The sequence below is a fragment of the Protomyctophum parallelum genome (assembly GCF_964188405.1).
Source record: "Protomyctophum parallelum genome assembly, chromosome: 16".
NCBI lineage: Eukaryota > Metazoa > Chordata > Actinopteri > Myctophiformes > Myctophidae > Protomyctophum > Protomyctophum parallelum.
In genome coordinates, this window is record NC_139711.1 from 16,514,622 (window position 1) to 16,530,351 (window position 15,730).

Below are 15,730 nucleotides of genomic sequence, written 5' to 3' on the forward strand. Positions count from 1 at the left end.
ATGTTAATTTATATCAATTTTATTTATAACTGCCAATGTCATGTAAATGTACAACGCACAAAATGTATGTCACCATAACCAAACATGTATTTCTACTTGATAAACCTTATTTATTGGAAGACGGAGCACTTGCAGCATGTATAGATTTTGAGTCTATAATTTTGTTCTAAATACCTGCAAATTGACAAATTGTACATAACTCCTGTACTGGACGCTTTATCGTATAAAGTAAAGAAAATAAAGAACCAGACCACGTGATTAGACAAAAAGTCTCTGCAAGCTGATAAAAAAAAAAAAAAAAAACAGTTTCTTACCCAAACTTACAAGTGAAACTTCAGTAGTATTGAACCCATTCTGACCTGAGATCAGATTCATACGAGGTTTCCACATGGACACACACTGGTCTGATTAACCCATTCTGACCTGAGATCAGATTCATACGAGGTTTCCACATGGACACACACTGGTCTGATTAACACGGTTCTGAATGTGAAAATCTGACATAACATTTCTATGTTCCGCATCTAGAGCCATACTGTAAAATAGATTCCAGCCTCACAAGAACTATGCATACATTTCACCTGGGCTGGTGGTGATTCACATTAAATGCCGGCAAAGCCATCCATCCTTTAATCACTTGAAACATGTGAAATTATCCTTTACAAATGTTCAAAAACAGCCTCACAATGCTGTGTTGTGAGTTTGTAGATCAGCCATTTTTACAATTGAACATTGTTGTGCGACTAAGTGTATATATTATGTAGGACTTAAGAGGTTAATTACAAAATGTAACAATAACTGAACGACTTCTACAAACATCTGTCAAAGGCATCACAAATTAAAAAAAAATTGCAGAGTGTGGTTGCCGCAGTGGCTTACATATGCCCCTCCCACTAGTATTGCCAGCCAATTACAATTTCAAGTCACGCCTTAGATCATGCGTAAGTAATTCGGAGGGGATTTAACCCCCGAAATTCATGTTTTTGCGACAAACGGTTACATTTCTCGCCCCCTATGGATGAAAATGGAATTGCTTTTAGAACTTGGTTGATTGAACCACCCCGGACATGTGATTGAAATGTGGGATGGATTGGACATTCCGTTCGTGATTTATGGCATTTTTTGTGATATAGGCCCCTCCTACTAACTTCGGAAGACGATTACGGCCGAACGATACGCACTTTCAAAATTCTGCAGTTCAGTTTTAATTGGATGGGTCCAGAGATCACGTGTGCCGATTTCTGTGAGATTTGGACAAAATCTGTAGGAGGAAAAGCAAAAAGTGTGTTTTGGACAAAATTCAAAATGGCCTATATGGGGAGATGCGTCATGACCCAAGGAATCCAGGGAATTTTTTTATTTTATTTTACGACCTATGGTTCAAGAGTTATAAGCCAAAAGGTAAAGTGGGCTGTTATAGCGCCACCATGAGGCCGACCGATAAAATTTTAAGGTTAAATAATTTTAGGGATAATGTTGAATTATCCCTAAAAGTTTTGTAACTATAGTGATTACAGTCTCCGAGGAACAAATACTTGAATGTGAATTTTTGCCTTTTCCCATTCATGTCAATGGGGAAATTTAATTCACTAATAAATTCATATCAATTAAACTATACAACATTTCTCTTAACAAAATACAAGCACACGATTCCCGATTTTTCCGGTCAATTTGACATATGGCTCAAGTGCGTACAGCGTACAGTGTGAGAGGTATAAAGCGTCAAAATAAAGACTACTCCAGTGAAATAATAAAGTGTCACAGTTACAAGAGTCTGGTTGCCCATTCGGGCAACCACACTAAAAAGCCTTCTGTCTCCGAGGCTACGGAAACCGTGATACCAGACAGGAAGTAGAATAGACTGAACTAGCTGACTTCGCTAACTTGCTAAAAAGTAAACAGACGTCACTCTCTGGAATGGAAACACATTTTAATCGGGCAACAAAATAGCTTTGCTACAATGAAGGAAGACAAGGAAAACACTCGTCCCAAAGAGAGAAAAATGGACATAAAATGTGAAGATGGAGAAAAGCTGGAAAAGCCAAAGGAAAAGAAGGAGGCCATGACAAAGGTAGCTTTAGGACTCGCTAGCCTACCTAGCTCGTTAATATTAGCTAATAATGAATGTAGTTCAGTGAACGTCATAGCATTACACAGGATTATAAATATGACTGTCTGGTTAAACCAGACAGTCATATTTAAAACCAGACTGGTTTATTTGTCACTCACTGTTATTGTATAATTTGGTATCTGAGCTAAAGGATCATAACTAGCTCTGTTCCATATAGCCTTACTCAGGGCTGCCATATTTCAGAAAATGTCAAGAGTGAGACTCTAGTGTCTTAATGTGTTCGACGCCGTCCGAAGGGCGGCGGCGAAAAAAATTGGCTTTTTTTATGTCGATTTGGCCCGTTTTAACGTTGATATTTAACCTTAACACTGATGTCTTCACCTCCATGCCAGCTGCTCTCCCTGCACTGACAGCCTCCTCATGCTTAAAGTAGAAATGAAAAAGATATCTATCTATCTATCTATGCTCCTCACCCTCAGACCCAGCCAGCCAGCCAGCAAGCCACACACATAGTACTCAGACCCAGCCAGCCAGCCAGCCAGCCACACACATAGTACTCAGACCCAGCCAGCCAGCAAGCCACACAGTGCTCAGACCCAGCCAGCCAGCAAGCCACACACATAGTGCTCAGACCCAGCCAGCCAGCAAGCCACACACATAGTGCTCAGACCCAGCCAGCCAGCAAGCCACACACATAGTGCTCAGACCCAGCCAGCCAGCAAGCCACACACATAGTGCTCAGACCCAGCCAGCCAGCAAGCCACACACATAGTGCTCAGACCCAGCCAGCCACACACATAGCTCCGTAAGGGACCACTCAAAAAATCTTCAAAAAGCTGAAGAGGCTACTGGAGATTGGAGAACCTGATTTGGACATGATCTGATGCAGGACAATGTCACTATGACAGAAAGAGAAGATGGGTCTGGCCACATTCATTCACCCCATAATCTCAGTGGAAATTGGGGAATATGTCAGAAAACTGACTTATTTTTACATTTTCTTAGTTCAAACACATCTGTGGGCTCTCTCTCTCTCTATGAACAGAAACAAGTCGCGATGCGGCCCCTTCACTTCACACACACACACACACACACACACACACACACACACACACACACACACGACTTTGTCCCTATAATGTGCACGGGCTATGGCACCGTTCCACTTCCTCATATCACGCAAGAGACGCCACACACCAGTATAGAAGAGAGATAGTCACAGGTCACTTACTCAATTGTTGTAACTTGTGGGGGCTATAATATTGTCTTCCATGAAAAATATTTCGAAGCGATGTTAAACTCCGCATGGCTCATTTCCATGCGTCACACAGTCAGGGTCCCTGCTGACGATTTTGGTCCACTGTTTTGTTTACCCTCCTGCATATATCAGCGCTGCATGCAGATCGGCTATTTTACCGTTTGTGAGGAGCGTGCGTTATTACGCGGCGGAGCCGCAGAGAAGATTGTTATTTATCATTATAATGCGTGTGAAATGGCATGTGTGGCGTGGTGCGTGTTAAAGGGTTAAATTGCGTGACTGTCACACTCAAAGGGTGAGACATGGCAGCTCTGCCTTACTGCTCTTGACGGCATTAGAGAGCTATAGATCATAACAATAATAATATTAATAATAATATCATGTTTTTTTCTAGCCCTGAAACATTGCTGTCGTAAAAGTACGAGCGTCATGTAAACCATGGCTAGGTTTTCCCCTAATTATATCTGTTGACAGATCGTGATAAGACGTCTACCACCCAGTCTGACCAAGGAGGAACTTGAGGAACAGTTACAACCGCTTCCAGAAATTGACTATTTAGAATTCTTTTCTACTGACACCAGGTGAAAAATATCACTTTATTGTATTACCAAATCTTTGGTGGTCTTTTGCTAAATTGTACTTATCCCAGACTTGTTTTTTCATTATTTTTCTATAGCCTTTCCCCCCACCTCTTTGCACGAGCATACATTAATTTCAAAAATCAAGAGGATATTGTCTTGTTCCGAGATCGTTTTGATGGATATGTTTTCATTGATAGTAGAGGTATGTACATTGCAATATCTTTTTATTGGCAGGTATGTTTGCAAATTGGAGGATTATTTTTTCACAGTAGGGTTGGCACATTTCACTGAAGGAACACGGTGGAAACTTTACATTATTTGCAACTACTAAAAAATCACAATTAAATGCATATGCATTCCAATTTGACTAAATATTGATTGAACACGCACATATTAATACTAGTACAGAGGTACAGTTATACAGTAATTCTAAAAGAACACAAAAATCGCTGAAGGCTTTTTTTATTGTGGTCCTATGTATTATAAAGACATGATACAATACTATACAAGAAATCACCAATATGAAACAAGAAGTCATAAATGCTAGGTGTTATCTAATGTGTTATTTCTCTGTACAGGACAGGAATATACTGCCATTGTGGAGTTTGCACCTTTTCAAAAGATTGCCAAGAAAAGAAGCAAAAAAAGGGATGCCAAATGTGGAACAATAGAGGAAGGTATATTATTAAACATGCATTGTATTCGGTAATTTAATAATGCTTATTTCTATAGTCAGTGGCTTGTTCATAAACTGCTCACAGGGCTGTATCAAAACACCTATAAAACTTGCTCTTAACATGAATAATGTATTTATTTTTAATCATTTATTTTGTATTACTATTAGACTCTGACTACAAGAAGTTCTTGGAATATTATAATGGAGATGATGAAAAATTTACATCTACACCTGAGACTCTATTGGAAGAAATTGAGGCAAAGTCTAAGGAACTTGGAGGTAGGAAACCTGCATTATTTTGATTTTAGTATTGCTCAGTGTGAGAGAGCCCTGTTAGTAAAGTTGCACTTTTCAAATACTAGTAAATCCCTTTCTACCCACATTAAGCTAAAAGAACGACTCCTCTCCTGGACTTCTTGAAGAACAAGCAGGTAAGTGTGTACTGTAGTGATAGTGTTTTGTTTAGACGTTTGTCAGAGCACAATCGTAGTTGACATGATTATGTTGACATGCTCTTACCGTGTTCAGAGAATGAGGGAGGAAAAGAAAGAGGAGAGAAGAAGACGAGAGCTGGAGCGCAAGCGTCAACGAGACGAAGAGCGTCGTAAGTGGAGGGAGGAAGATAGGAGGAAGCGCAAAGATGCAGAGAAGGTGAAGAAAGGTGAGAAGCCCTTGGAAAAAGAAAAGGAACATGCAAAAGAGGAACCAAAAATCAAGGTGTGTACGGCAAAAGAGTGTCTGAATTTTTTGGGCAAAACAGTATGTCTTGGTATAATTATTATTCAAATATGATTGTCTTTGATTGCTGCTGACTAGCTTCTGAGGAAACCAGACAGAGTGGATGATGTTGTGTCAGAGAAACCGAAAGAGAAATACAAGAAACCAGAAAAACCCATGAAAGAAGCATTGGGGAGTGCTGACCTGAAGAAGCGTCAGAATAGTGAAAACAAGGATGATCGTGTCCGAAAGTGAGTTGGCATAAGTTCATTATTTTCACTGAATTATTTAAAAAAGTGATATGAATAAATCATGTTCATATCTTATTTACAGGCCAGATGATGAGGGGCGTAAGGACTTCCGTGATCGGGAAGCCAGTCATCGAGACAGGGAGCGCGAACGTGACCGGGATAGGGAGAGGCGTCAGAAGGAGAAGGAGCGTATCCGACGTCAGGACGACGATCGCCGCAGACGGCGAGAACGCCATGATGGTGAGAACACTTACAGGAAGCGTGAGGAGGAGGTGAAGAAGGAGAAGGAGCGCATGTGGGAGAAGAGAAAGGCAGAGAATGCAGGAGACTCTCATGCTGAGAGGCCAGAGAAGCCTACGAAAGACACCCGAAAGGAAGACAATGCTAAAAGAGATCGGTTAAGAAACAAGGTAATGTCTTTAAGTTGTCACACCTTATCACATGGTATTTTCTTCTAATTATTTTTTTAATCTAAGAATCTTGTTTTCCTTGTGCATCAGGATCGGCCTGCCATTCAGCTGTACCAGCCAGGTACTAGAAGCCGCAATCGAGTTCCAGGTGGTGGTGATGGAGTTGGAGGTGACTCCCATGGTGCAGATAGGAAGCCTGATATTGAGCCTAAGAAGGGAGATGATTGATCTAATTTCAGCAAAAACGGCATGCTGATTCAAGTGAGGGGAGCTTGCAAGTCCCTCAGAAGTATCTGGGCACCACAGAGCCATGTGACGTAGAACTCAAGTGGGGCTGCATTTTAGAGCTCCCAGTCTCAGTCAATGCTACGATGGTGGTACCTCTTAGTGCCTGAATGTGACCCTCTTCAGTTTCATTTGAAAATTAAGGGTATCCTTTTACATGTTTTAAGAGTTTGGCCTTAGGGTTCAGGCCAAAACTTTCTTGGACCACATAAACTCAAAGTGACCTTACTACAGTAAAGTTTCTGCTGGAAAGAGTTGCAAATATTTAATTGGGCATTTGGCTTATTAAGTTCAGGCACAACACTCTTTAGAACTAAAACAAATAACTTTCCATGAGACTTCTACACTTAGCTGTCCTGTGAATCTAAATGAGCATTGTAAAGCAAATCACCTAAGTTCCTCGCTGTTTGCATTTACATGTTATGTAGACATTTTCATTATAGTTTAGCTTTTTGTTTACAATTGGATTGGTTCCTAATTAGCTTTGTTTCCTACACAAATATATCTACACATTTACAGTTAAATTGTAATTTTAGAAGCACTGCTGTACTTGAATTTAGTTTATCTGCTTGGTTTCCAAGATTTCACCATAAGCGGGAGGGAGTCTGTTACACCCATACAGTCATTGAGGAGAAATAGCCATTTTTGACTACATTGAAATATAAGCCATGCTCTTATTACAGCCTGCATGCAACCTTTAACTGATGTTATCAACCTGTGGCCTTCCTCTTTCTAATTAAAGATGCCTCCTTTTAAGACATGAATCTATGATGCACTGAACTGAATAAAGCATGAAAACATCTCTACCAATGATTCTAACACAGTGAGAAATAAAGGCTTTATTGTGGTGTACTTTGTTTTGTTTTTATTATCTTGTATCCCAGTATAGATAATGTCCATGAAGTGATTTGGTAGTATTTTATTTTCTTAAACGTTTTTTGACCATGCTGCATTTATATTGTTTGCCATGTTCTCAAACAGATACTAAACAGTATAAATTCAAATGTTTATATAAATAGCTACCGTATATTGCTTCCTGTGTCCCCCAATTCTACCTCAACACACTATGAAATAGCCTGGTGATGTGAGGTGCACCAAAGGACAAACCCACAGCCCACATATTGCCCCTTGCCGTCCCCTCAACCAGCCAAAAAACCAAAGGCGACCGAGCCTTCTCAGTAATTGCCCCCAAACTCTGGAATTAGTCTTCCACTACAGATCAAATCCAGCCCAACCATTGACAGTTTTAAATCCTCCCTTAAAACTCACCTTTTCTCCATTGCCTTCAGCTCCTAGTCCTGTGAATGTTTTAAACCTTTTTGTAATTAGTAGGCTATTTTTGTTATATTGTATTTTTCTTATATGAAGTATTGCTAAACGTTTATTTTAATTTTGTATTTTATGATGTAATTTTTATATGGAAAGCACTTTGGGTCAACTGTTTTAAATGTGCTATATAAATAAAGGTGACTTGACTTGACTTATACATGTTAGATGTGAGAGGTCAGCATTGAAATACACAGGTGCAGAAGTGAACCAAGAGTGGAAGTTTTGGTCCTATCTATATTTTAGTTTTTTGTGGACTTTTTTATTTTTTCACAGCTGTAGAAATACACAACTTCTGTCAGTGTGCCATGGTTGAGTAGAAGTCAAGTTAATTTAATTTTAAGATTTAAGATTTTCGACGCCCAGCATGGTGTTTCAGAGACTAGATAAGTAAAAACAGTAGTCAGTTCACACCATTTATTTTTGTTCATCGCAAACTGATCCACTTGGTGTCGCTGTTATTTGCAAGGATCTTCCTTGGTTATTTGGATCACGCTGATTGGACAACACGGGATACATCATTCACTACCGGTTCCCCTTCCTTCTTTCTCTTCGACCACCGCCATAGTGGGGAAAGCACTGTGGACAAAATGGTAAATACAAATCTCCAAACATCCATGTAATAGGCATTGATAAAAAATTCATCGACACATTAGTTGCATATTAAAATGTACTCCGTTGACTGGAAAACGTATATTGTTTGAAAAAATATACGACATCAATAGATCAATATATTTTCGCAGTAGTGCTGCTAGCCGGTACCCACTCGCATGTCAACCTTCGTCTTAACGATACCGGCTCAGTTCAAGCTCATTGACAACTTTCCTATTTGTCCAATTCATCCTGTATACATCAGAGTGCAGTAAATGTGATGCTGAATAACCATTTCTTGTTTACAGTCGTCCCACAAGACTTTCAGGATCAAGCGCTTTCTCGCTAAGAAGCAGAAGCAAAACAGGCCTATCCCGCAGTGGATCAGAATGAAGACTGGCAACAAGATCAGGTTAGTCGTTTATTTAAGAGTTTTGGTTGGTTCTGCACAATTAGCTTCACATAGTTGATTTCGCTACGGCCATCAGCTTAGCCTTATTTTTCTTGACAGCCTCACTACAAACAGCCTAGCCTCCAAACATGGCATTATCAACTGATCTCTATAATCATCCAGAGCAGCAAGCGTTCTTTGGGACGCCAGTTAATTATTTTCATCCTTACATCTTACATGCATGTTATGCATACGTTTTATATAAAACTCATGCATTCACCTGATGCTCATGCAAACCTAGCCATGTAGCCTAGCACTCCGGGGCGCTACATAGGGATGGAATGGCAGGTCAACACAATGGAGAAATACTAGGAGTTATGATTGGAGGACCACTTATCTGTGCTTAAAATTGAACGCTGATGAAGGCTTTGCATGCTTAAGATAAAACCTGAACTCAATGTGGCTATTCACCTGGAAGTGCTTGCCTACTTCCCATCACTATAATGATTTTGAATGACTGGTTGTATGGGTGAGCCATAGGATTTGCATCTCATGGCAGTATTATTGGAGAAATTGTGTAAAGCAGGTCTGCAATTGCAGTACTTCAGTTCTGTGGAGTATTGTCATTAATCCTGCTGAGAGCGTCATTCAGCAACAGAATACACAACTCCTGATCACACCAGTGATGAGGATGCTCTGTTGCTGTGACATCAGTTAAGACCTAGCTCATTTAGCACACAATTTATCTCATCTGTGAATGGTTTACTGTGCCCAGGTATGAGTAAAAGTTGGCTTGGCCTGCATTGTTAAATCTGGTTTTTGCTTCCTCGTGAACATGAAGTTCATATTGACTAATTTTTTTTTAAAGAATATCCCTATAAGATACATGTGGCAATTAAATGAGCAGTACACTTATGGTAAATTAGACTAAATTAACCACTAATGTGTTAACGTCTTCAGCAATGGCACATTTATTAATTGGTTTTTTAATTGCGTCAGCAACATAAAGACAAACTGGTGCATATATTTACCTTTTATTTTGCATGTGTATTTTTTTAATGCTTTATTGTTTAATCTGTAATATAGGAACTGTATTTTTCTACCTTCCTGAAACATAATGCAGGCCTTGCTATTCAATCTTTAGCAAGTTTGGTGTCCGTTGCAGAACTAAGACATGAGTTTCATATGTGTGCCCTCTTGGTATTTGATGGATTACAGTAAGCATGTCCCCATGTGTCTACAATTCCAGTGACAATATGTAATAAGTCAATGCTAACAATCCTGAGTGTGTGTGGTTAGGTTGAACTCCTCCCTAGATTTTACTGACTCGATTTTCCACATTTCTTTTAAGGTACAACTCCAAGAGGAGACACTGGAGGAGGACAAAGCTTGGTCTGTAAGCACATGGCTCATTGGAACCTCCAGCATCCCCTTTCAGCATGGAACATCTGCCAGTACCACCACCTGCTTGGCCCGGACCTGGAGAAGAAGCCATACCATCTGAAGCCTGTCTTTTTTTTGTACAGATAACTCTGGTTATATTTGTTTGACAATAAATCCTTTGATAACCAGAAATTTGACTGAGTTTGAGTGTAATGACTGCTGTGGCACAAAAGTGGATGGGGGGGGGTGGGGGGCATATGTAAAACAAAATGGGGTTGTGCTAATGTTGACAAGAATTGCAGAAGGATTGTTCAATGTGTTTATTGCATCAGGTACATGAGTAAAACTTTATTTTGGCAGTGTTCTGTATGAGATTATTTTTCCTTGGTTCATGTGAATATCTTATGGTTCAGGTTATGATTTTAAAATGTGGAAATTATGCTTAACTGGCTTAAAGTTGCCCATGCACTTTCTATAATAACTCTGAATCATTTGCATGAAGTCGAATATTGTCAAACTGGAATCTACTGCCACGTCAGCCTTCCTAATCCTAGGATATGCTAATAAGGCAGTTCACAATCTGGTAGCAAATTTGACTGCATACGTAATCTCTGTAATACAATATTTCAACTTCTGTTCCCAAAAGAAAATTGGGAAAACATCTTTCTGAACGATCCAAACCGCCAGCTACCATTTCTCGTCCGGTCAAAAGAGTTTGCTTCCTCGCTCACTTCATCCTCTTCACATGCCAGCTGAACACCCCCTGCACTGTTGTTGACATTTTCTGCCCCAACACAACTGTGCTCATCACTGCCAAGAAGTTCCTTCATTTCCAGTGGGGCGTTTCCCTTCAGATATTGACAGGCTCTTCTCCCGTTGTAGTCCATGGCATCGATATTAGCACCGAAAGCACCCACCAGATGCTTTATTACCATGTACTGACAGTGCATGGTTGCGACATGAAGTGGGGTCAGCCCCCCGCTGCCTTTCAGATTCACGTTTACGGGAATGCCCACACCCTCAGCGTACCTTAAAAGTTTGATAAGAACCTCGTCTTGTCCCTTTTTGGCCAGCCAGTGCAGAACAGTGTACCCGCTAACAAAATCCTTCCTGGTCAACAGATTTGGATCCTCGGTGATAAACTCCATTATAATGTCATAGTTTCCATCTACAGCAGACAACATCCATGCGTGCTCCATCGGATATAGCGCCCAGTCTGTCCCTGGGGCGTCTGTCTCGTCCCTTAAAGACGCATGGTAATTTCCCGAAGACAGCACGCTACCCAAGCCACTGTGCGATGAATTGCTCAAAAGTAATTCTTTCAAGTACTTCTTGCGCATAGCCGGGGTGAGTGATGCTCTTTCTGGCGTTCCTGTGGACAGTCCATGGAGTCCGCTGCAAACGTCGTCAGACGCGTCTTGCCTCTGCAGTATCGACCTACGTGCCCAGGCACCGGACACGGGCAGCACTTGCATTCCATATCTGGACAATCGCTCCACCAGAGCTCGCCGAGATCCATTGCCGTGGGTGTCATTTCCAGGAGTCCGTTCAGAGCCGGTTCGACTTTTGGACACTGTCGTTCCCCCACAGACATCAGGCGTAGAACTGGTATCATCGAGCGTTTGCTTGTTGCTCTCATACATGTTGCTTGGGATTTGTTGCACGACTTGCACCCTTCCTGTATTTATACTGCAAACAAGCGGTATAGTAAATTACAAACAAGGAAATACTTCCCTCCACTCGAATGGAGTCATTCCCTGCATTATCCTGTAAGTAGATATCGTAGCATGTACAAAGTTGTCCGAAATATTAGAAAAATGCCAATGTCCAGAGATCTACTTCCTCTTTAATAAAAGAGTAGTCTGGCAATATATTCGTGTTGAGATATACAACCTGTGTACATTTAAAGCCTCAGTGGCCATTTGGAAAAATACACCTTGGGGTAAAATTGACCAGTTCCTTTCCGCTCACCTGCGTTAAAGACTCAAAGTAAACTGGTGTGCCGTCAACTTGTTCCCAATTTTAAAAACCAGTGTCGAGTATCATAGTGTATAGGTTATATCAAACTACAATAAACTCAGTTTAATAAACACGGCATATCTCTCTCCCGTTAATCCAGACTGGCTGCCGTTTGAGGAACCGATACAAAGTTCATACTCTGGCAAAGCCAATGGCAAGAAACCTTAACATGTGACAACCCACTGCCGAATAGGAGGAAGCAAGCAGTCACAAAATACTTTCAGTCAGTGTGATCAGAATACACGGACATTGAGGAAAAACCTTTATTAATACAAAATTAAAGAAGTCAGTAAAACATTGTCACACAGACAGTCAAAACGTCTGGTCAATACAACAGCTCAAAATATATTAAGAGTGACTGAATAAGTAAAACATTTAATAGCATTCAGGAGGAAAGTCAACGGTCAACTCATCGATTGTCTGAAGGAAGGCATCCAGTTCTGCATAATGGTCTGGGGAGAGATGGTGAACAACATGTAAATACAGAGTTAAGTCAAATGCGGTTTCAGGGGTCATTGCCATGTTTGTAATGGACATTCCCATCAATCTTATTTTTGACAGACATGCAAAACAAGTGATTAATAAACCAGATGAAGTAGCATCAAATTTATACAGTACTAAATTGACTATTGGTGTCCCATAACAGTGTCTATTCTACCACTGATTCCATTAAGGTGAGCAGGTACTGTAATCTAAGTTTATGAGATAGTATGGCGATGGAAGAATGGAAAAAAACTTTAGTCAAAACAGATGAGTGATTAATGAAGGGCATAGCAGGATTTAAAGTAGTTTGATGCAAAGGTGCCTAACTTAGATCAGATATGAGGTTTGATGCTGAGGATCAAGGGTTTCCATTATGGATTATGCTTGTTAGGCGCGATTCATACTCCTATTTTAGAGCCGAATAAAAGTGTGTGTGTGTGTGTGTGTGGGGGGGGGGTACAGACGAGCCAAAATCGTAGTGCATTAGTTATTGGACACTGACTCTCAACTGACAATTTTTTTCTCTTTCCTTTTACATGTCACCTTGCTCCTTCTAAACAGATGTCATGCGTTTTTCCTGTACAGGTATTGCATACAATACCACAAATCTCCAGCAACATGAACCTGTTTTCCCCGACAATAATGACACGCAAATTATTCAAACACATTTTTGAGAGGCAGCCAAGTATATGTTTGTTTTCAGTATCCCCAACATGCCCCATCATCAAAATACCTGAACTTTCTGGCATCTTTAATGGAGACATTGGTTCCTCAAACGACAGTTCAAAGTCGTCCTCAGGGAGACATGGCATATTTGGGTAACAAGCCAGTCCCGACAGAGAAAGGCAACCAATAGGGACCACATACTCAAGCATGTCCTTCTCAAACTCTGTAAACAAGAAAAAAACAAATTAGCCTGAAGAAAACACTTGTGCCAGTGCCACCCTAAATGAGAGTGCAAACCAGCAGTCCACTTGGATGATCCCTTTGAAAGCGATCATTCCATTCTTGATTCTGTTGTATAAAGATATTCCAAAAATATTTTTACTCATGTACACAAATTGTTCTCAGGTAGTAGTTGACCTTCTGCGTTTGTGAAAACGAGTGATAAATACTCTGAAGTAGAGTGAAAAAAAGAGCAGTTACCTAGTGGGTCATAAGGAAATAACACCTCGATATCCGGGTATTCTTCCACTTTGGTCTGAGTATCACATGAGACATCAGTTTCCTAGAGAAGAGTTATGACAGTCAATCTTAGTACTTAAGGAGATAAAACCCAATATAAAAACGATATTCACACAATTTTCTAGAACAATTCATGTATACAGGACATGTACCTGTGTCTTTTGAGATTTCTCCTGTCTGTTTATAGCAGGAGTTGCAGTGATCTGGTTGAATGCACCCAAACCCTTGCGATGAGACTTCAGAGGTGTATGGAACTTTTTGCCAGTTAAAGGAGTCTTTAACATGACATCTTAAAAATAAAATAAATAAAAAACTTCAGTAATCAGAAATGTAATACGGCTAAAAGGGATACAAGTACATGGATACCCAAATGGCAAATATTTCTTCCACGCTAGCTCTGGTCAATAGCTAGCCTTAAGAGGCCCGAAGCCCTTAAGCTATGACTAGCCTAGCCCTCCAAGCAGAACCCAATGGTACTGAAGTTTCTGACATTTTTGACGACAGACCATGGGGGTCCTGTTCCAGCAGTATCCTGCCACCTGGTACGCGGACATAAAACATAAACACAGTGTTTACGGCCTGTCTGCGCTCTTTGACGACATTTTTTAGTGTGAGGGCTTCTGAATATGTGAAGTATAAGTACCTATACATGCCGCTGCGAATATCTCCTGTGGCGCGGAAGCCGTTAAGTATTTTTAATCTTTGTTTGACCGATTTGGTCGCTTTGATTCTTCTCTTCCTTCCTTGTTTATTGACACCTCATTGTACCGCCTATCTGGCTAGCTAGTGGCGCTATAGCTATGACAGAGCAGGTCAGAGGCAGGGACGTAGCCGCACAAGCCAACCGCACACCGGTACAATAAACGGTAAACAAACAAGAAATAAAGCGACCAAATCGGTCAAACAAAGATTAAAAATACTTAACGGCTTCCGTGCCACAGGAGATATTCGCAGCGGTTTGTATAGGTAGGGTACTTATAGTTCACGAATTCAGAATAACTTAAACTAAAAAAGGCCGTCAAACGCCGCAGATACGATGTTAGTGAGCATATTTATGTCCGCGTTCCAAAATTCCCATACGAAAATATAGTTATGAACAGGGACCCTACAATAAAGCGACATCAACATTTCAGAAAAGCTTTATGGAGGGTTCCGAGAGGGGCTATGACTAGCCCAAACATTTAGATTCTCGTAGAGGGTTTTTTCGATTCTGACGAATCTCTCTATTCGTCAGAATCGAAAAAAACCTCTACGAGAATCTAAATGTTTGGGCTAAGCTATGACCAGAGCTACATTCACGCAAAGCTCAAATCCACTGTCTTCATACCTGGAGCAGACTGTAGCCGCGGTCGTGCCTTCAATGCAGGTACAATGCCTGCATTTTCTCTATCCGCAAAAGAAATGGTTGCCATATTTCCTGTATGAACATAGAAAGTTGAGCTGTTATTCTTGTCTGCAAAGTAGTAATGGATGCATTTTTAATCAACCAGGGCTATTCATAACTTTATCGTACTGATAAACAGAGTGAACAGAGAAATCAGCAGCAGACGTTAATGTACTTAGCCAAGGTTCATGCTAGTTGCTACTTAACGTTGACTTAAAGTTGAAACCGTGACTATTTTTCCTTTCCTTCCTTCCAGTTGCGCGGCTTGCGCTTCAAGTTAAAAAAAGTGTCTGTGCATAAAGTCGATATAACCTAACATAGCATTTATTTACATTAATACATACCTCGACTGTTACAGGCTAGCAGAGTAGTCGCAGTATCTCGTTGTGCTGTGTTTTGTTTTGGTACTAAAACGCTGCTGCTTGCTTCCTTTTGAAACCAGTATCCTATCACCCCATTGGTCGAGCGGTCGCCCACGGTCTTTTTTTCTTTTGCTATCTTTATTGAACGATGGTATACATACAATAACAAAAAATATTTGCTGCAAGAGTTTACAGCCAATCCGAGTATAAAAGTGTTTAAATGAATCTTAATAATAATAATTTCAAAATAAATGGGTGACATCCTTATATATTATGACAACATATTGTTATACCATATTATATTAGCTTACACTTTTCATTCATTACTATTGTTATTGCTATGCTATACTTTAATTT

General features: G+C 40.4%; 4 protein-coding genes across 4 annotated transcripts; 2 read left to right on the forward strand and 2 right to left on the reverse strand.

Annotated features, from left to right (window-relative positions):
- Positions 1-1,855: 1,855 nt before the first annotated feature.
- On the forward strand, positions 1,856-7,101 carry upf3b (UPF3B regulator of nonsense mediated mRNA decay). The gene is made up of 10 exons (XM_083785825.1): positions 1,856-2,071; positions 3,804-3,910; positions 4,006-4,112; positions 4,489-4,587; positions 4,755-4,865; positions 4,974-5,017; positions 5,115-5,303; positions 5,403-5,554; positions 5,637-5,964; positions 6,055-7,101. The coding sequence occupies exons 1-10, from the start codon at positions 1,961-1,963 to the stop codon at positions 6,190-6,192; spliced, it is 1,386 nt and encodes a 461-aa protein (XP_083641951.1). The 5' UTR covers positions 1,856-1,960; the 3' UTR covers positions 6,193-7,101.
- Positions 7,102-8,092: 991 nt separating this feature from the next.
- On the forward strand, positions 8,093-10,132 carry rpl39 (ribosomal protein L39). Its single transcript, XM_083785840.1, has 3 exons — positions 8,093-8,168; positions 8,475-8,578; positions 9,909-10,132. The coding sequence occupies exons 1-3, from the start codon at positions 8,166-8,168 to the stop codon at positions 9,955-9,957; spliced, it is 156 nt and encodes a 51-aa protein (XP_083641966.1). The 5' UTR covers positions 8,093-8,165; the 3' UTR covers positions 9,958-10,132.
- A 227-nt stretch (positions 10,133-10,359) lies between these two features.
- Positions 10,360-11,672, reverse strand: sowahd (sosondowah ankyrin repeat domain family d). The gene has a single exon (XM_083785836.1). It carries the CDS (start codon positions 11,581-11,583, stop codon positions 10,567-10,569), a length of 1,017 nt encoding a protein of 338 aa, XP_083641962.1. The 5' UTR covers positions 11,584-11,672; the 3' UTR covers positions 10,360-10,566.
- A 536-nt stretch (positions 11,673-12,208) lies between these two features.
- Positions 12,209-15,442, reverse strand: pttg1 (PTTG1 regulator of sister chromatid separation, securin). Its single transcript, XM_083785838.1, has 6 exons — positions 15,356-15,442; positions 14,955-15,044; positions 13,780-13,916; positions 13,589-13,670; positions 13,176-13,331; positions 12,209-12,411 (listed from the first exon to the last, which is right to left on the reverse strand). The coding sequence occupies exons 2-6, from the start codon at positions 15,037-15,039 to the stop codon at positions 12,335-12,337; spliced, it is 537 nt and encodes a 178-aa protein (XP_083641964.1). The 5' UTR covers positions 15,040-15,044; positions 15,356-15,442; the 3' UTR covers positions 12,209-12,334.
- Positions 15,443-15,730: the final 288 nt, after the last annotated feature.

What these genes read in the sequence shown, in the direction of transcription:
- upf3b (XM_083785825.1), top strand. Translation starts at nt 1,961, where the DNA reads ATGAAGGAAGACAAGGAAAACACTCGTCCCAAAGAGAGAAAAATGGAC. An exon ending in TGTTTTCATTGATAGTAGAG is followed by an intron (nt 4,113 to 4,488) that starts GTATGTACATTG and finishes TTCTCTGTACAG; the next exon opens with GACAGGAATATACTGCCATT. An exon ending in ACTTCTTGAAGAACAAGCAG is followed by an intron (nt 5,018 to 5,114) that starts GTAAGTGTGTAC and finishes TACCGTGTTCAG; the next exon opens with AGAATGAGGGAGGAAAAGAA.
- rpl39 (XM_083785840.1), top strand. An exon ending in AAGACTGGCAACAAGATCAG is followed by an intron (nt 8,579 to 9,908) that starts GTTAGTCGTTTA and finishes ATTTCTTTTAAG; the next exon opens with GTACAACTCCAAGAGGAGAC.
- sowahd (XM_083785836.1), bottom strand. Translation starts at nt 11,583, where the DNA reads ATGTATGAGAGCAACAAGCAAACGCTCGATGATACCAGTTCTACGCCT.
- pttg1 (XM_083785838.1), bottom strand. Translation starts at nt 15,039, where the DNA reads ATGGCAACCATTTCTTTTGCGGATAGAGAAAATGCAGGCATTGTACCT. An exon ending in GCGGCTACAGTCTGCTCCAG is followed by an intron (nt 13,917 to 14,954) that starts GTATGAAGACAG and finishes TTTATTTTTAAG; the next exon opens with ATGTCATGTTAAAGACTCCT. An exon ending in ATTTCCTTATGACCCACTAG is followed by an intron (nt 13,332 to 13,588) that starts GTAACTGCTCTT and finishes TCTTGTTTACAG; the next exon opens with AGTTTGAGAAGGACATGCTT.